This window comes from Zootoca vivipara, chromosome 6, assembly GCF_965207765.1.
Source record: "Zootoca vivipara chromosome 6, rZooViv2.hap1.1, whole genome shotgun sequence".
Classification (NCBI taxonomy): domain Eukaryota; kingdom Metazoa; phylum Chordata; class Lepidosauria; order Squamata; family Lacertidae; genus Zootoca; species Zootoca vivipara.
The window spans coordinates 89,579,862-89,600,274 of record NC_142589.1 but is presented as its reverse complement, the minus strand read 5'-3'; the positions used below and the strand labels follow the sequence as shown (position 1 = coordinate 89,600,274).

General features: G+C 46.4%; 1 protein-coding gene and 1 long non-coding RNA gene across 3 annotated transcripts; both read right to left on the bottom strand.

Annotated features, from left to right (window-relative positions):
* On the bottom strand, nucleotides 1-18,843 carry LOC118087642 (signal-transducing adaptor protein 2). 2 transcript variants are annotated; one of them, XM_088672980.1, is made up of 10 exons: nucleotides 18,638-18,843; nucleotides 16,551-16,622; nucleotides 15,370-15,501; nucleotides 11,462-11,518; nucleotides 10,504-10,625; nucleotides 9,212-9,343; nucleotides 5,938-6,007; nucleotides 4,033-4,135; nucleotides 1,861-1,944; nucleotides 1-278 (listed from the first exon to the last, which is right to left on the bottom strand). In XM_088672980.1, exons 1-10 carry the CDS (start codon nucleotides 18,731-18,733, stop codon nucleotides 85-87), a joined length of 1,062 nt encoding a protein of 353 aa, XP_088529106.1. In that variant the 5' UTR covers nucleotides 18,734-18,843; the 3' UTR covers nucleotides 1-84. The 2 variants fall into 2 exon arrangements, with proteins under 2 accessions (XP_088529106.1, XP_088529107.1); XM_088672981.1 differs by having other exon boundaries at nucleotides 53-275.
* LOC148685526 (uncharacterized) lies at nucleotides 9,482-10,493 on the bottom strand. The gene is made up of 2 exons (XR_015950759.1): nucleotides 10,303-10,493; nucleotides 9,482-9,876 (listed from the first exon to the last, which is right to left on the bottom strand). It is a non-coding gene; the product is annotated as an uncharacterized LOC148685526 (long non-coding RNA).
* Nucleotides 18,844-20,413: the final 1,570 nt, after the last annotated feature.

Here is a 20,413-nt window from a genome sequence, read left to right as displayed (position 1 = left end):
GTTCCCAACTCTCCCTTTCATCCCAGCCTCCCTTGCAGGGCCGTTGTGAGAGCAACACGGAGGTCCATGCAATAACCACAAAGCCTATTCAGATCCTATATAAAGGCCCATCAACAAAGAATTACCTTCGTCATTCACGTATGTCTGGTCTGGGACATCTTCTGCCTCATACACATGCTCGGGCTTGGCAGTCCGTGCGGGAAGTGGGGGTTGGAAGGGTGGAGGGGGAAGCAAGCATTTAGGAGACGGGGAGTTCTTTCCTTCTCCAGGTACACCTGCTGTGCGGACAGAAGGACACAATTTGGACTTGCTAGGATGCATAAAATAAAGGACTTCTCCATCAACGTACGGAACTGTCAGGAACTGTTTGGACACAGAGGAATGGCTGGAGGAACCAGCTGGGGAACCACCAAGGGAAGAAGGCTCAGAGCCCGTTTTACTGCAAAAAGATCCCCTTCAGTCTCCCAGAACCAGAAGAGGCATGAAGAGAGCGGAGGAGAGGTCAACAACAAAACTCCTCTTAGGTGCCATTTCCGATTGCTTGGGGAAAGCCCCTGAGAAGAGGAAGAGGCTTCAGTCTCGGCGACCGATTTTCAAGGAGGAAGAGCTGCTCTGCTCTTTAGATCTGATGCTCAGCCAAGTCCATGTAGGCCGTGTTTTTTGCTAATACAGTGGTGCCTCGCTTAACAAACGCCCCGTAAGACAAAATTTTCGCTTAAAGAAAGAATTTTTCTAGCGGAGGTTGCCTCGCTAGACAAATTCGTTTTACGAAAAATTCGTCTAGCGAATCGTGGTTTCCCATAGGAATGCATTGAAATTCAATTAATGCGTTCCTATGGGCAATTTTTTTTAAAAAAAAAATATTCAATGCATTCCTATGGGATTCGCTAGACAAATTTTTCGTTATAAGAATAGACCCGTGGAACGAATTAAATTCGTCTAGTGAGGCACCACTGTAAAGAGTTTGAAGCTACCAGGCAGGGGCCTTCTCGGTAGTGGCGCCCGCCCTGTGGAACACTATTCCATCGGAGGTCAAGGAGATAAACAACTACCTGACATTTAGAAAACACTTAAAGGCAGCCCTGTTCAGGGAAGTTTTTAATCTGTGATATTTTAATGTATTTTGATATTTGTTGGAAGCCGCCCAGAGTGGCGGGGGAAACCCAGCCAGATGGGCAGGGTATAAATAATAAATCATTAAATAATAATAATGAAGATGGAGTTAACTGTGTGATTACTGACCAGCACACTCTCCCATGAGAGGAACTTTCACTGGGGGGGGCAGTGATGGACTCCTACTTTTTAAAAAAAGAATTTTACGAATTCGTGGAGGAGAGGGCTGCCCAGATACACAGCCATCTTCCACTTTCCTGGGCCTCCAAACAGATGCTAAAGGCCATAGGTAAAGGTAAAGGACCCCTGGACGGTTAGGTCCACTTAAAGGCGACTATGGGTTGTGGCGCTCATCTCACTTTCAGGCCGCGGGAGCCAGCGTTTGTCTGCAGACGGCTTTCTGGGTCATGTGGCCAGCAGGACTAAACCGCTTCTGGCGCAATGGGACACCGTGATGGAAACCAGAGCGCACGGAAACGCCGTTTACCTTCCCTTCACAGCGGTACCTATTTATCTACTTGTACTGGCGTGCTTTCGAACTGCTAGGTTGGCAGGAGCTGGGACAGAGCAATGGGAGCTCATTCCATTGTGGGGATTTGAACTGCTGACCTTCTGATTGGCAAGCCCAAGAACCTCAGTGGTTTAGACCACAGCACATCCCAAACTCCTGGCCCCAGGGGAAGATGAACAGGGGAGGCTGGCATGAGTTTAGCCTCAGCATTAGTGCAAGTGAACTGTCACACACACCTCTTGGGGGTCGTGGCAGGATACTGGGCAAGCGCGGGGCCACCAAGGCAGTCTCTCCACTTTCTTTATCAGTCTCCACAATCTCTGCAATATAAGAAGAAACTGCAGTTAGAGATCTTGGCGAATTCTGGCAAACACAGAAACAAAAATGAAAGCTCTCACTAAGTCTGCGTATTTGTCCCATGTCAAATCCAGCAAAAGACCAGTTGTTATCATCTTCTGCTGCTCCTGTTGCCATAGAAAATTTTTACACATCACTTGGGAAGACAGGCGAACTGATGCCAGTGTACGGGAAGAAGCAAAGATCACCAGTGTCGAAGCGATGACTCTTCAACATCAACTTCATTGGACCGGTCATGTTGTGCGGATGCCTGATGATCGTCTTCCAAAGCATCTACTCTATTCTGAACTTAAAAATGGAAAGCGTGATGCTGGCGGTCAAAAAAAGAGGTTCGAAGACTCCTTGAGAGAGAAATGTAGTATAAACACCGACAACTGGGAGACACTGGCCTGCGAGCACTCTAGTTGGAGAACAGCCTTTTCCAAAGGTGCCATGGGCTTTGAAGACGCTCGAACTCAGAACGCAAGGGAGAAACGTGCTAAGAGGAAGGCACGCTTGGCAAACCCTCACTGGGATGAACTCCCATCCGGAAACTTATGTCCCCACTGTGGAAGGACGTGTGGATCCAGAATTGGCCTACACAGTCCGTTACGGACTCACTGTTAAGACCGTGTTTATGGAAGACAATCTCACTCGGCTATGAGGGATCGGAGAAGGAGTGGTTTATCAGGGCACAAATGATATGCAGTTGGTGACATTTATTTTTTGGCCCTGTTTAAATTGCATTCTCTTTGCTTGGAAGCACAGAAATAATTACACATTTGACTGTTTAAATTTGCAACTTACGGGAGCTATTTAAAACCAACGGCAACATACCGTGTTTCTCCTAAAATAAGACACGTCTTATATTAATTTTTCCTCCAAAAAAACACAACACGGCTTATTTTCAGGGGATGTCTTATTATTATTTTTTACCTAAGTAGGGTACAGCATTATTACCGGTAAGTATGGTACAGGGCTTTCTTGCACCACCCACTGAGCCTGCTGCCGGGTCCCAGGGCTTCACGTGGCGTGGCTGAGGCTGCTGCCGGCTGCTGCTGGGTCCTGCGGCTTCGCGCGCCGCCCGCTGCTGGGTCCTGCGGCTTCACACGGGTCCCAGGGCTTCATGCGGCGCGGCTGAGGCTGCTGCCGGCTCCTGCGGCTTCGCGCACCGCGCGCCGCCGGGTCCCGGCTTTCACGTAGCCGCTGGCTGAGGCTGCTGCTGGGTCCTGCCGGCTTCGCGCGCCACCCGCCGCCGGGGTCCTGGGCTTCACACAGCCGCTGGCTGAGGCTGCTGACAGCTGCTGCCGGGTCCTGCGGCTTCGCACGATGCGGCGCTGCTGAAGCTTTCACGCAGCCGCTGGCTGAGGCTGCTGCTGGGTCCTGCCGGCTTCGCCCGCCGCCGGGTCCCGGGCTTCACACAGCCGGCTGAGGCTGCTGCCGGGTCCTGCGGCTTCGCGCTGAGCCCGCTGCCGGGTCCTGCGGCTTCACGAGATGCGGCGCAGCTGAAGCTGCTGCCGGCTCCTGCCAGGTCCTGCGGCTCTGCGCGCCGCCCGCTGAGCCTGCTGCCAGGTCCTCCCGGGTCCTGAGGCTTCGCACAGCGCGCGCCAAAGCTCCTGCTGGGGCTTCGCGTGGCGCGCGTTGAGGCTCTTGCCGGGTCCCTGGGCTTCACCTCTCTCTGGGTCCTGCTGGGTCGGGGCTTCACGTTACACCGACAGGCATCGTCCTTTTCCTCTTTCTACCGTAACGGAAGCGCCATCCAGACCTGCTCCCAACACTACCTGGTATGGCTTATTTTCGGGGTATGTCTTATATTTATTCTACTCATGAAAAGCCTGCCATGGCTTATTTTTAAGGCCTGTCTTATTTTAGGAGAAACACGGTAGATTACGTTAAATACCGGGCAGCGAGCCAAAGTACGTGCCGGTCCTGCTATCTGACCATGATGCCTTCTCAGGTATCTCTCCTTCGGCGAGTGTTCACATAACCAGTCAACGATTTCCATTGATTCCTACGGGAAAATTTCTCATGCGTTCCCACAACAGAGAGGAGGGCTTGAGCCACGAACCTACCTATAGTCATGGCGTAGCTCTCGTCGAGAGACAGGGGCACGAGGATGCGTTTGCTGCTGTTTACAAAAAAATCCACCACCTTGGCAAGCGAAGAGCAGCGATACTGAGGAAAGAGAAAGAGGGGGGATACCATTCACTAACAAGCATTTACCAGGGCTTGGCAAAGCGTTTGAAATTCTCCACTTTCAGCATTGCAGTAACCCCAAAAACAGCCAGGGCAGTGGTGTGAGTGTGAATCTGTCCATTTTTGTTTCTCGTTTTTCCTGTTCAGCCCTCTGTATTTCCATGTCAGTCTGTGAATTGCTTTTTTTTAAAAAAAAAGTCCTCAAGATAAATTGGGCAGCGAATTTATCTAATACGCAACCTTTTTGCATGCAGTTTCCCCTTTTCATAAATATATATATTTCCTCTAAGATCACGCAAGTTATTTCCACAGTGTCAGGGTAGTAGTGACTACTCTTGAGTAAAGACTTTCCACATGCTTGTCTTTCAGACGTTTTTATTGGTGCACATTATTTACAGTGTAACGGACTGCTGATTCCATGTCTACCCGCTCGAGTCAGATTCCTGCACTGCCCCCCTCCGTGTTCTGGACCAGCATAAAAGCCTCGGAACTGAGAAGCGCCTCCTCTTCCTCAATTCCGGCGTCGGGGGCACGGGTCTTCTGTCAGACCAATTCCTGTCCTCTCTTTCCCCCTCCCTCTCTCCCTGCCTATGGGGGAGGGTCTCTTGGATGTTGCCAGAGCCCTGGCACTCCCTCTCTGTTTCCTGACTCCCTCCATCAGACCCCTCGCTCTCATGACCGCTCTCATGGGAGACGGGCTGCTTCTGATGAAGGGGGGGGGGGGTTCTCTATAAGCCCTCCCCCTTACACACAGATATATGGATTTGTTCATATCTATACAGTGGTACCTCAGTTTACGAAGTTAATCTGTTCCGGAAGTCCGTTCTTAAACCGAAACCGTTCTTAAACCAAAGCGTGCTTTCCCTAGTGAGACCTCCCGCTGCCGGTGCCCTTCCACCATTCGGATTCCATTCTTAGACGAGGTAAAGTACGCAAGCCTCTGACCCAGAAACTCCAGCGGGTGCAGAATGCCGTGGCGAGGCTCCTTACGGGGTCCCGGCCGCGGGATCACATTCATCCAGTGCTTTACCAGCTGCACTGGCTCCTGGTGGAGTACAGGATCAGGTTTAAGGTCCTGGTTTTGACCTTTAAAGCCCTATGCGGCTTGGGCCCCTCGTACCTACGGGACCGCCTCTCCTGGTAGGCCCCGCGGAGGCCCTTAAGGTCCACAAACAACAATAGTGCTCTTCCAAGTGGCGCCTTGGTTTCTGAACATTTTGGAGGTCAAACAGACTACCGGAACGCATTAAGTTTGCCGCTTTTGCTTTTGCGATTTATTTTGTGTTTTTGTTTCTGAGGCTTTTTCGGTTCATTTGTTTTTGTATCTACAATACTGTCTTATTTATTTTATAGTACAATACATCGATTACTGCTTTCATTTTATGGACCAATGGTCTCGTTAGATAGTAAAACTCACATTAAATTGCTGTTTTAGGGGTTTCTTTTTAAAAGTCTGGAACGGATTAATCTGTTTTGCATTCCTTTCTATGGGAAAGCGCGCCTCGGTTTTGGAACACTTTGGTTTTGGAACGGGCTTCCGGAACGGATTAAGTTTGAGAACCAAGGTTACCACTGTACTGAGATTGTAAACCCGGTCAGCCCAGTGTTGGTTGCAATGGCTGGCAGTTGCTCTCTGACCTCTCAGGCGAAGAAAGGTCTTGCCCTGCCATCTGCTAACCGGTCCTTTCAACTCACGATATGTAGGATTTAATCTGGAACCTTCTCCTTAGAAAACATTTGCCCTGCCACCTAGCTGAATGACGGCCCCCAGCACAACTCACCGGCTCTTCGACATCAATGATGTATTCTCCATCGGTCACGTTGATTTTATAGTGCTTTATAGACACGGTCCTACACCGGATGCGGAGGAAAGGGGGAAATTCAACAATGTTTTTTCGTAAGAATTTAGGGTGGTTTTTTTGTTTTTTAAGGGGTTTTTTATTCGCAAATTTAACAAGGAAGGAAACAAGAGCAAAAGAATGAGGGGGGGGCGAGGGAAAAGAAAGGAAAGAAAAAGAATAATAAAAAAATTCCTTCAGTAGCACCTTAAAGACCAACTAAGTTTTTATTTTGGTATGAGCTTTCGTGTGCATGCACACTTCTTCAGATACAGTGAAATAGAAGTCCCCAGACACTTATGTAGAGAAGGGGTGGGGATGGGGAGGGGAGGGGGTATCACTCAGAAGGGTGGTGGAAGTGGGTGATTGACTGACTGATAGCTGTTGATGACCGAAAATGACTGCAAATGGTTTTGCATGAAAAAGCAAGGGTTGAGATGGCTGAAGATCGCTTATCATGTATAATGAGATAAGAATCCGATATCTCTGTTCAAACCAGGTCCCTCCATGGTTTTGAGCTTGGTGATAAGTTGTAATTCAGCAACTTCTCTTTCCAGTCTATTTCTGAAATAGCTCTGGTACCAGTGTCCATGTTAAGTCTGGTGGTTGTATTATTGTGGGTGAGGAGTTGTTTAAGATTGGGTGGCTGTCTGTAGGCAATGAAAGGTCTTCCTCCCAGAGCTTGAGAAAGGGAGCTGTCATTGTCCAGGAGAGGCTGTAGATCTCTGATGATGCGTTGTACTGTTTTAACTTGGGAGCTGTATGTGATGACTAGTGGTGTTCTGTTATTTTCTTTTTTGGGTCTGTCTTGCAGCAGGTTCTCTCTAGGTATCAGTCTGGCTCTGTTGATCTGTTGTTTAACTTCATCAGGTGGATATTTTAGTTCTAAAAAGGTTTGCTTTTTAGAAAAAGGTTTGCTTTAGAAAAGGTTTGCTTTAGTACCAGAGCCTGCAATAAACCCAGATGCCAACTTTGCTGCCACATACACCCGGACAACATCATTACTGGCCCCAACAACATCCAACATACCATCTCAGGACTATTTAATTGCTCATCTTATACATGATAGCGATCTTCAGCCATCTCAACCCTTGCTTTTTCATGCAAAACCATTTGCAGTCGTTTTCGGTCATCAACAGCTATCAGTCAGTCAATCACCCACTTCCACCACCCTTCTGAGTGATCCCCCCTCCCCTCCCCATCCCCACCCCTTCTCTACATAAGTGCCTGGGGACTTCTATTTCACTGTATCTGAAGAAGTGTGCATGCACACGAAAGCTCATACCAAAATAAAAACTTAGTTGGTCTTTAAGGTGCTACTGAAGGAATTTTTTTATTTTACTTCGACCCAGACCAACACGGCTACCTACCTGTAACCGAAAGAAAAAGAGATTCTGTAAAATTTGTAGAATAAACTCGCCTTATATAACCAGCATGCTTCAGCCTAATAAATGCATGAAGCATTAATGCCATAGATAGAGTAAGCGGTCCTGACAGACTTTGCCTATGTCATTTCCCCTTACCTTGGGAGGAAAGAGGTAACCAAGCTTTCATTCTCTGAACTGCTCCCTCCAACCGCAAGGCTTTAACAAGCCTCTTCTGTTTCAGACAAGAATGGAGCCTGAAACTAGCATTTCCCTATACACTATAGTTTAGCTTTTACCATTTTGTAACCAATAACTTTTTTTCCTGCCTGTGCATCTTTTTCTAACTGCTGTATGGAAAAGCACATGACTCTGACCTTTTGGAGCATTGGTAAGTAAACCTTTTTATAACTTACAAACTTATGGTCTGCTTCTATTCTAGGGGAAGCGGAAAACTTTAGAGGAAGCTCTTAAAGAGAATATTTATGGAGTTCGCTGGAAAGGGCACATTTTAAAGTTTTCCAGCCTATATTTCAACGCTTTTCTTTGTTGCATGTTTTGCTGTGTTCAACTTTAAGCTTGCGTCTTGGCTTCCAAGGATGTTTTCCCCCAACAAAATCACCATCAGTTCATATGAGGGACATTAAGGAAGGGCAATATATACAGTGGTACCCCGCAAGACGAATGCCTCGTGCAACGAAAAACTCACAAGATGAAAGCGTTTTGCGTTGCGCAAGGTGTCTCGCAAGACGAAGTTTCCTATGGCTGCGTTTCACAAGATGAATAGGAACACATTAATTAAATGGATAGACCGGGTAAACCAGGTAAATGGTAAACCACGCTTCACAAGACGAAATTTTCACTATATGAAGCGACTTGCAGAACGAATTAATTTTGTCTTGTGTCCAAAACTGGTTTGAAGTCCATTTGATTTCTGTTTCATAATTTTTTGACCTGGCAATGTAACACAAATCATATGGTGTGTGTGTGTGTGTGTGTGTGTGTGTGTGTGTGTGTGTGTTTTATGCAAAAATCACAATGTGGGGGAAATTGTGAAGCCAGGCAATGCTTCTCTTGGTTTTTGCAGCCTCTGTTAATTCTGCCAGCTCATTCAGGGAGCAGCGAAAAAGCAGACAATAAGGGAAATGGGGGGTGGGATTGAGTCTATCACAACTCTTCCTAGTGGCCCCCCCATGGCTCAGATGCACATCCCAGTCAGATGGAGGCATGTAAATAAAGAGGTACCTCCGTTTTCGAGCGTCTCGGAAGCCGGATGTTTCTGTTTCCGAACGCCAAAAACCTGGAAGTAATTGTGTTCCGGTTTTGAACGCTTTTCGAAAGCCAAACGGCTTCCGCTGAGTTTTCAAACATTTCGGAAGTCGAACGGTCTTCCAGAACGGATTACGTTCGGAAACCGAGATACCACTGTTATAAAATCATCATCATCATCATCATCATCATCATCATTATAATATTGTGGGCCCAATATTGTGGGCTTCCCTTCCAGCTGAACTTCCAGAGCTTACTGAAGACTTTCCATTGTTCGCAGGCAGTTCTGATTTTATAGTTTTAATGCTTTTTTTTTTTTAGTCCTGTTTACATTGGATCCCCACTTGGAGATGACTGCGATGATGCGATATGCAAGTTGTTGAAACAAATAAATAATCGTGTGTGTGTGTGTGTGTGTGTGTGTGTGTGTGTAGTGAACAACAAAGAAAACAAAACCTTTTAGCATTAGAAGCAGGAGACAAGCAAGGGAGATGGCTGGACCTTTGGGTGACACGGGAGGCGATGGTGGGCTAAAGGAGGAGACCGCAGAATTTTCTGCAATGGATTTGCCTTGCCAAACTCACCCATTCGCCTTCAGCCGGGTGGACACGGAGATGCTCTTGCCATCCCCTCCGGGCCGAAGCAACATATTCCCACAGTTTTCGTTCTTCTCCAGAAGGACTTCGGCCTCCGTCCTGGAGACCCTGAAGAAACACCTGGGGCAGAAATAAATAAAGCAGAGGTCTTTTGCAAAACTACAGCCTTGCCCCCAAACAGCTTTCCCGTCTTAAACAGCCCTGTAAAGTGTGGATAATCTTCTGCTGCATTGCAAGGAGTGTTGGTGGGACTTTAAAAAAAGTTTGCCCTGCTTGGTGGAATCCAAATTAGAGCAAGTGCAGCCTCAGCAAGCATCATGCCATTGTTCCTGGTTGCTGAGCAACAGCTCCACCGGTCCCCCTCTTGGCTAGCAGACTGTAGCACTAGCAGAATTAACCCCTAAGTCGCAAACTGAATGATCCCTGCTGTTGTGCTTCCAACATGTGTCGAGGCACACTTTCCTCAATAAGTGCTGTACAGTGGTACCTCCAGGTATGAACGGGATCCGTTCTAGAGGCCCGGTCGTATCCCGAAATCTTTGTAACCGGAGGCGCCCTTCTGCGCACGTGTCCGGCGTGGTTGAGCGCTTCTACGCACGCAGCGCAGTTGAGTGCTTCTGCGCATGCATGCGCGGCGAAACCCGGAAGTATACCTGTCAGAGGCGCTGATGCAGCTACTCTAGAGTAACGACTCCTCGCAGCATAGTCCTTTTAGACTTTTATTAAGTGCTGATTATTTACAGTGCTCAGAGCGATCTATATACATGCTTTCGGTCAGGTGTCAGAACCTCCGAATGGAGATTGGCGCGTTTTCTTCCAGCAAAGAAGCTTTGGGAGACCCATCCTCTTCCCCCTACGTTTTCTGCGCAATTCCGGCGTCGGGGGAATTGGCCTTCCCCCCGGGCTCCCCCTTTCCTGTCCCACCTGGGTCAGTGGCTCCGCAACCTTGCCTGAGCCTCGGGCACCACTTCCTGATTCTCCACTGGAGGCAGAGCTCTCCCTGCTCTCCCCAGCGCTTGGGGATGGGCTGGAACTTAAGAGGGGAGGGACTTCCCGGTATCCCCTGTCCCTCACAATACCCTTCCGGGTTTGCAGCGTTCGCAACCCAAAAGTTACATTACCTGAAGGTAACGTAACCTGAGGGTCCACTGTAAAAGAAAAACTGCAGGGTGGAAAATTGTAGCCCTACCAAGTTTAAAAGTCGCCAGTGACACTGAGTGATTATTTCCCCTGGCAGATATAAATACATCTTTGCCTCCAGGGGTTTGCAGTCCACTCACTCTGGAAGTGGCTTCTCGACTCTCATGTCAGCCTTGGATCGACGTTCCTTTTCCTTCTCGAGTGCTTCAGACAACATACAGAAGTGACCCGGGAGCAAACTCAAGGTGGATGGAACTTTCATCTACGGGAGAACAGAGTTTGGGGTTAAAGGTGTTGGAAAGAAATCCTGACAGCACCTTACTGAACAAAAGCAGTGGGTGTAATTTGAGGAGAAGTAAACGGGCCTTGTACAGTAGGGAGACATTCAACCAAGCACACAGAGGGAAAATTCTTTCAGAACTACACAGCCAATCAGAGTGTATGCTGTCTCAGCAAACGTGATGTCACTCTGCTTGGTTGCTCAGCAACACACACACACCCCAGCCCACCCCTCTCTTGGCTGTTTGGCTGAAACACAAACAGAATGAACCATTTACCGTAGTTAATGATCTCTGCTGTTGCACTTCCGACATAATAAAGAGTCATTTCATCTAGGGCTGCAGCTAGGGAGAAAGGGGTTAAATCGCCCCACGCCTAATGAGATAATCTTCTGACGTTATTTACATGTTCAAAACCCTGCATGTTAAATCCAAAAATTTCGCATTGGCCCTATTTGCAATTGAAAACCTCCCCTTTTGCAGGGCTAAACTGCTATTTGATTACTTCCCCGTTGTCCCAAGCTAGAGACTTTGGGTTGTATTCAACTATGTTGTACAGGGAGTAAGACTGAGTAAGACTTAACATGGGGTGTAAACTTTTGTGAGCCAAAACTTCCTGATTGATCTCTTAAATAGCCTCTCTGAATTGCCCCAATGTCAGTTTCTCTTCCCACGCAGTGGTGGTCGGGAGCTTAAACTATCAATTGCTCTCCATAGATCTTTGCTTCTTTTTTTTAAAAAATGACAAAATAGCACTAAAACACCAGGGGGGGGGAGGAGGAGGAGGAGGAGGAGGAGAAAAGAAAGGAAATAAACTCACCTCCACAACCGTGAGAATAAAACCTTTCCATATCTCTCGCGACTCAAGGCTTTCCATCTGAAAAGAACAATCCCAGTTTTAAAAACTTCAAAAATTCCTTCAGTAGCACCTTAAAGACCAACTAAGTTTTTATTTTGGTATGAGCTTTCGTGTGCATGCACACGAAAGCTCATACCAAAATAAAAACTTAGTTGGTCTTTAAGGTGCTACTGAAGGAATTTTTTTATTTTACTTCGATCCAGACCAACACGGCTACCTACCTGTAACCATTAAAAACTTCACTTCATGTTAACCAATTCAATTATATATACCAGGGTTAGACAACATGGTGCCCATCATATTTGACGATTAAGAGATGGAAGAATCTATCCATTTTGGCGTTCTTGGTTTCTCGTTTCCCCGATCTTAAATTCAATTGCCAACGCCTCCATGGCGATCGGCAAGGTTTTTATTTAAGTAAATCCTCTGGGAAACCCTTCAGCATCTTAGAGAGAATTTCTCCTGGTAGACACATGATTTGTACACAGTTTGGAGTAATACGCACATTTCTGCGAGCATTTTCTCCTTGTCTATAGCGCATTTTTGTGTGTGCTGTTTTTGCTATTTTTATGTACACCTTCAGCTAATAGGTGCATCCTTTTGTAAATATTGTCCAGCTGGACAGCTGCATCACAAAATCTGGATAAAGTGCAGATTTTGAGAGAACGGGCTATGTTTCATTTCTCATTCTGTCTGGGAAAGTGAGAATCTGATAGCCATTGTGGTGCGGATTCGCTCTTCCAAACCTCTCCTGCCAACATATTCAACCTAAAGATCTACAAATCTGGTACTGTTTGTACAAGGAAGGATGGCTGCGATGTAGATCTTTGCAACCTAAAGATATACAAATACCTGCGTTGTTCCCTGTTACATATTAGCTGAACAGAGCTAGGTCTGTGCAACCTCAAGATCTACAGATAACAGTATTGTACCCCAACAATACTGGAAACAAAAGCAGAACAGATAACTTTGATCCAAGAACAAATGGTTTTAGCTAAACCGACCCTGTTGTAAACATCTTTTTAAAATAATAATAATAATGCTACAAGACATTCAGTGAACATGGGGACCCGTTTTTTGTTTCATATACAATGAAAGCAGTGATGAAGGGAATTCTGTTCAACACAGACAAGGAAAGTTGCGGGGAGACTTTAATCCAGAAGCTTCTCGACTTCCTTTTTTGAAAAAAGAATTATTTATTTACTGTATGCTTTTCAAGTTTATACATTTCACTAGTTTTTATTCATTTCACTAATTTTACATTCATTTTGACATTTCAGAATTTGACTTCCTTCCCTCTCTTTCTGCGGTTCCTTAAATTTATTTTTGACATCTTCTGCATCTCCAAATCAACTTAATTTACTCATCTACTCATCTCCTTTAAATATATACTCTTATGAAGCTGCAGGTTGTTACAATAATCCTGCCAATGTTTTTATCTGCTTATAATTTATCTGTAAATATTCAGTAATTTAATTTCCATTCTTTTTATTTTATTTTATTTTAAAAAAATGTTATCTTGATTTCTTATTCTTCCGGTAAGTTTAGTCATTTCTGCATATTCCGTAAGTTTTTGTGTCCATTCCTCCTTCACTGGGACTTCTGCTTCTTTCCATTTTGGGGCAAGTAACATTCTTGGGGCTTTTCAGCTTCCAAACCTTCCACGAACCCTTTCCACCCTGGCCTGTCTGCGGAGTAGGGTTGCCAACTGACCCATAGGCTGATCTGCTCCTGTGCCTTTCTCAAATCAGAAGCCAGCAGGGATCATTTCTTTGTGGCACTAGGAGACAGACTGCCAGGTGCCAACAGGTTGGTAATTCCAGGACCAGGAACAGTTCTGGATTTACGTATAAACTAAACAAGCTATGGCTTAGGGCCCCACTCTCTTGGGGGCCCCCCCAAAAGTGTAAAGGGGAAAAAAACCTGGATGTGCATTTCCAAAATATAAGATAAAAAACAAATAAAATAAAACCTACATACAGCAACAGTGTTTTGTGTTGTGAAGAAGAAGGAGGAGGAGGAGGAGGAGGAGGAGGAGGAGGAGGAGGAGGAGTTTGGATTTTATATCCCGCTTTATCACTACCCGAAGAAGTCTCAAAGCGGCTAACAATCTCATTTCCCCCCTCCCCCACAACAGACACCCTGTGAGGTGGGTGGGGCTGAGAGACTTTGGAGAAGTGTGACTAGCCCAAGGTCACCCAGCAGCTGCATGTGGAGGAGCAGAGACGCGAACCCGGTTCCCCAGATTACAAGTCTACCGCTCTTAACCACTACACCACACTGGCTCTTATGTAGGCTCCTAGGATGTAAGTCATGGTCCCCGCCTGCTAGCCTGCTCCCTAAAATATCACTGGTTTGCTCTTTTCTATATATAGGGTGCCTACATTCTGCTATTTATAATTATTAGTAGTTTGCATTGTATATTTACATCTATTACTTTTTCATGTTATAGCAAGTTTCTAGTGACTAGATCAGGAGTCAGCAAACTTTTTCAGCAGGGGGACGGTCCACTGTCCCTCAGACCTTGTGGGGGGCTGGACTATATTGGGGGGGGGTGAACAAATTCCTATGCCCCACAAATAACCCAAAGATGCATTTTAAATAAAAGCACACATTCCTCATGTAAAAACACCAGGCAGGCCCCACAAATAACCCAGAGATGCATTTTAAATAAAAGGACACATTCTACTCATGTGAAAACACGCTGATTCCCGGACTGTCTGCGGGCTGAATTTAGAAGGCGATTGGGACAGATCCGGTCCCCGGGCCCCTTAGTTTGCCTACCCACAGACTAGATTATGAGTCTTTGTAAAGTGTGTTTCTAAAGGAACTTTTGTTATTGCCAAATGCCAATGTGCTTGCATTATTAAGTTTGTTATGAATAAAAATCATTTTAAGTTAGAGCTTAATAATTATTTCACTATTAATATACATCTTCTTCTTCATTGTATTTCACTATTAATATACTTCCTCTTAATTGTATTTCAGTTCAACAATTACTTTGATAAACTACATATTTTGTGATGTGCAAATGGCTTTAGATACCTATTAAAGGTAAAGGGTAAAGGGGCCCCTGACCATCGGGTCCAGTCGTGTCCGACTCTGGGGTTGCGGCGCTCATCTCGCTCTATAGGCCGAGGGAGCCGGCGTTTGTCCGCAGACAGCTTCCAGGTCATTTGGCCAGCATGACAAAGCTGCTTCTGGCGAATCAGAGCAGCGCATGGAAACACCGTTTACCTTCCCGCCGGAGCGGTCCCTATTTATCTACTTGCACTTTGAGGTGCTTTCGAACTTGCTAGGTGGGCAGGAGCTGGGACCGAACAACGGGAGCTCACCCCATTGCAGGGATTCGAACCACCGACCTTCTGATCTGCAAGCCCTAGACTCTGTGGTTTAACCCACAGCGCCACCTGGGTCCCTAATTAGATACCTATTAGGTCCATAATTTACCAGATAGGATATATCCAACACAAAAAACAGCGACAATTTGTTGTTGACAAAGGACAGCTGGACGTATCAAAGGGCCCCATTGCCTTCAGTAGCTGAGGGCTCATCAAACCTCAATCCAAAAGTTGCAAGCCTCGTCACCTAGGCGCTTCTGTGGAATAAAACAAATTCCAGGACATCTGCGAAGGTGTGTGAGGCCAATTTATGCGCTGTGCATGCCAGGTTTGCGTGCAAACATGATATATGTCCTGGAACACACCCAGCAGCCTCCCTCGCATGGAGATCGGCGATCACGGTAATGCACATTTTTATAGCTTATGCAAACACCGCTTGGAGTTTTTGGCGATCAATTCCTGTTAGATAAACGCAGATCAGCGGAACAAGCCGAGATATCTTTGGACTTTGCAGGAACAATATCTTACCTTCAGTTTCAATTCCTGGCTTCGCGTTTTCAAGTTCAGCCTCGCTCCGTCCGCAGGCCAGGCAGCCACAGTTTGTGGGGGGTTGTCGTCGGCAAGGGACAGGAAATCAGCCAGGTCAATTTTCTCAACGTGCTTCGGGGAGAAAGAACAGGTAGAGTGAACGCCAAAGTTTCTAGTCCTCTGAGAGCTAACTTCTGTTGCGCCTCCTTCCTGCTCTCTTTGCAGCTGTCCACCTTCTGGCCTTGAAGCTGCCTTGTATCACAGAACCATAGGCTTGGGAGGGACCCCAAAGGTCCTCTAGTCCAACCCCCTGCAATGCAGGAATCTCAGCTCAAGCATCCACGACAAATGGCCACCCAACCTCTGCTTAAAAACCTCCAAGGAAGGAGAGTCCACAACCTCCCACTGACCACAACACTTCTCACTGTCAGAAAGTTTCTCCTGAATTATCAGAGCAGACCATTTTTCTATCTGACCAGGTGTTGTAGACTTTGTGGCCAAATCTGCCCCATGACTTGTACCAAGGTATTGTTTTACTCAAGAGTAAAGGTAAAGGGACCCCTGACCGTTAGGTCCAGTCGTGGACGACTCTGGGGTTGTAGCGCTCATCTCGCTTTACTGGCCGAGGGAGCCGGCGTACAGCTTCCGGGTCATGTGGCCAGCATGACTAAGGCGCTTCTGGCGAACCAGAGCAGCGCACGGAAACGCCGTCTACTTTCCCGCCGGAGCGGTACCTATTTATCTACTTGCACTTTGACGTGCTTTCGAACTGCTAGGTGGGCAGGAGCAGGGACCGAACAACGGGAGTTCACCCCGTCACGGGGATTCGAACTGCCAACCTTCCGATCGGCAAGCCCAGTGATTTAGACCACAGCGCCACCCACGTCAGGAGTAGACCCCTTGAAATTTAGAGACGCAAGCTAGTCATCTCCCCGAACGCAGACAGAGTAACTTTTTTAAAAAATTGTTTTGTTGCTTAAATGCCCTGCCTTGTTTCTTAACGGCCATAGCTTGGCCAGGTCGTTTTGCACAGGAATTCCTCTGCGGTTGATATATTCCCTCCATATCCCAAATAAATCAAAATCCTACCATTTATTAATTTCTAGAGTTTAGGGCAGTCTCCCCCATCCCCATTCCAAAAACCCCAAGGTATATGTGTGCATACAATTTCTCGCCATTACCTGGGCATCTCTGCTGGTGTTGTAGAAATAGAGATTGAGTTCTCGGAGACCTGCCCAATATTTTTTGTACTCCTGGGGGGGGGGGGAGAAAAACCAGAGCAGTGGTAAAGAAACTTTCTTGAACCAAGCGCCCTTATTTCTGGGGCCGCCTGTCACTAATGGGTGGGACCAAAAGAGCAGATGATGGTATTAACTTTGTGATATATCACCAGCTAAACATCGCAATATAATGATATAGCGCAACGGCTGGAATAAGGGACTGGTTTTCAACTTTGTGATATATCACCAGCTAAACATCGCAATATACTTAAGGATGAAATAAGAATGGCACTATGTAGAGGGACTGATTCGCTTCAAGGTGTTGTAAATATTAAGGTTATATGTGTGTGTGTGTGTGTGTGTGTGTGTGTGTGTGTGTATATATATATATATATATATATATATATATATATATATAATTGTTCATAAACATGTACATGAATGTACAGGCACATGTCTGAAACAGCACAGGAAGACAGGCCTGACTGACACCATTTTGACTCTCTCTGACCAGAATCACACACACATTTCCACATGACTATCAACTTGGGAGCCATAATCCTGTAATCCGGAGGCTCTGCCAACTGGACATGACTCCTCCGAAGCAAAGATAGTGATCAACTTTTAAGAAACTGTTAGTTTCTCTTTGTGTTTAGGAATTAATACCTGGGAGGGGTAAGAGGAGGACTAGGAGAGGTGTCAAAGTTGCTCAGATTGAACCCTCCCTTTTTGTGAGGTATTGATTACGTAGCTGTGATGTAGGTAGGAATGATGTGTTTTGGGGGTGTTTCTTGGTGATGGGAAAACTGATAAAAGTGGAGGTTCTCTTTTGTTCTGGGTTCCTTCCTTGATCTCTTGTGTGAGGGGAAGGACCCTGTTGCAACAGCAAAAATAAAGGCTTTGCTTCTCAAAATTCTCTGGTTGGCCTCTGCTATATTCTCCGACCGATGGAGAACCCAATAAGGGCTCTTGTGTACCCCATAAGGGAATAAGAGCAGATTTTTGCTTATTACAAAGGTTTTCCCCACATAGTAAAGCACACACAAACACACATCGCGATTCGCAATATATTGCCAGGTCAAAAGTTACAAAACCGATACCACGACACTGTGGTTTTGAAGAAAATTGGCATTTCTTTCTGCAGTGAGAACCCCCGACTCCTTTGATACTAAGATTTCTCACCAGGACAGGAGCAGGGGAAGAAAGAGTTAATTACATGCACACACACGCACACACACACACACACACATGGCATGAGGGATAGCTCAGTTGGCAGAGCCTCCTAAACTCAGGGCCATGGGTTCGAGTCCCACATTGGGTGAAAGATTCCTGAGCTGCAGGGGGTTGGACTAGATGACCCTCAGGGTCCCTTCCAGCTCTATGAGTCTATGATTCCATTACAGGCCAGCTGCAGCCCCATCAGAATCAAACAACGAATGCAATCTGCATTCAAACTCTCTCTCTCTCTCTCTCTCTCTCTCTCTCTCTCTCTCTCTCTCTCTCTCTCTCTCTCTCTCTCTCTCTCTCTTTAAATGCAAATATGTATTTCCCCTGTCAAGTCTAGGTTGGTTCTCAGAAACTGTGGCAGGCTTCAAGGTATTGCCCCCTAGTACTTTGTCATCCAATATGTATACCAATCACGAACAGAGAGGCTACTAGACCATCTTGTCCTCCCCAAATTTCTCTCGCCTCTTTTCAGAGCCATCTACCCAGCCTCCCGTCACACCTTGTGGCAGAGAGTTCCCCAGGCATGCCCCATGCCTGTTTCTGTTGCCTCTACTGCCAACCTGCTCCATGGACTGTCTCCTTCCCCCAATTTCTGGCACCAGGAGAAGAGTACTGAGCAGGTGGACATGGGACAAAAGTCCTTCTCTACTTCCTTTATCCCACACAGTACACAACCTCAATCACTCCCTTCCTTAAACTTTTTTAAAAGGAAAAGGAAATAGCAAAAGCTGTCGCAGGGAAAGGTTCTCTGGTGCTAAGAGCAACAAAACTTGCAGTTCAACTTTCTGATCCTTCTCCTAAGAGACCCTGAAGACTCCTACCTTTTCCCAGGCGTTCCTCTTCTCCAGGAACCCCGAATAATAGTGGGGTGGCACCGTGGCCTTTGGCTTGGTGGCCCAGCTGTGTGGCGCTGCCATCGAGATCCCTACACGCCCCTGAAAAGTCCCTCCGTCCAGCTTCACAGAGTCTTTTGCCCAGAGTCCAGAGTCCGACACCAGGAAGCAAAATGCAATAAATTTAATGAGACTGTTTACGTCTTTCTCTTTCCCCCCCTCCCTTTCCCTGAATTTCCCCCTAGGCCCTCCCCTTCACCAGTGCGATTGGACAGCTGGACCTTGGGCAGGTGGATCGATTCTGCAAGGAGGGGGGAACCGTCTCATCTCTCTACCTTCCAGGACATAATAAGTAGAAACTGCAAATTTGGCTCAGCTACACACTGGAGCTTCTTCCAAGCTCTCCCTCCCCACATCTTCTTCTTCTTCTTCTTCTTCTTCTTCTTCTTCTTCTTCTTCTTCTTCTTTGGAAATAAATTCTTACTTGATTTTCAAAAACATATATTTTTTATTTAGATCACCAACAACCAAACAGAAAACAGTGAAACCCCCCAGGCGGTCGATACATTTGGGTATACACATAAACAATAAAAACATATTCACTTCAACCATATGCACAATTCTATATCTATTTAGCTCCACACTCCATGAGGTTTATTTAACTTTTAACATTTTAATTACCCCAAATTATTCAAACCTACCCAAATTATTCAATAAATGATTTGGATTTTCCAAAATAGAAACATACAACAAAACCAATTCCGAATCCAATTACCAAGATTACTCTGAATCTCCTGACTTTCCCCCCATCCCTTCCATGGGTCCTATTTTCAATTGCATATTGATACTTCTCCAATTTATTTTTTTAAATCTTTCTGGGTTATCTATACATTCTGTTACATTACAGGTGTGTTTAAAATCCTGCCAATGTTTCAACCTGCTTACAATGATCTTGTATATACATTATAAACTTTCCCCATTCTTTTAAAAAGTTCTTGTCTTCTTGGTTCCTGAGCTTCCTGGTTAGTTTTGCCATTTTGGCATAGTCCGTCAACTTGGTTTGCCATTCTTCTCTGGTTGCGGTTGCCTCTTCCATCTCTGGGCTGGTAACATGACGCCCGTGCGGTCGTTGTCGTGTACATGAACTAGCATACAGTCTTCAAGCATGCAAGCGTATGAAATGGAGAGGGTCATAGAATCATGATTGGGGGAGGGGCACCGAGGGTCATCTAGTCCACCCCCCCCCCCCGCGCAATATACGAATCCATGACCAAAAGCCGTCCAGCCTCTGCTTAAAAACCTCCAAGGAAGGAGAGTCCACCGCCTCCCGACCGTCCCACTGCCAAACAGCTCTTACCCATCTCCTCCTTTATCACTTGAATCCATTGGTTCGGGTTCGAATCCTATCCTCCAAAGCGGAAGAAAGCAACCTTCTGTAGGAAAACCCTTGAGGTATTTCAAAATGGCTCTCCTATCTCCTTTTCTTTTCCAGGCTAAACATACCCAGCTCCTTCAACCATTCCTCCAATGAGGGAGGCTCTCTGAGTGCGTGCAGAGTGCTCTCACTGCCCAAGCCCACCTGAGGACGGGAGAACGGTTTGGCCTCCAGGCAGCACCTCTCATTTTGGAAATGCTAATGTGACTAGAAGGGGCAGGAGGTTGGCCCAGCAACAAGAAGGCATCTGAGCATGTACAGAATGCATGTCCCGTGCACACGTTTTCAGGATGGGTGCAAGAAACGTCAGGATGGGTTTCAGATCCTGA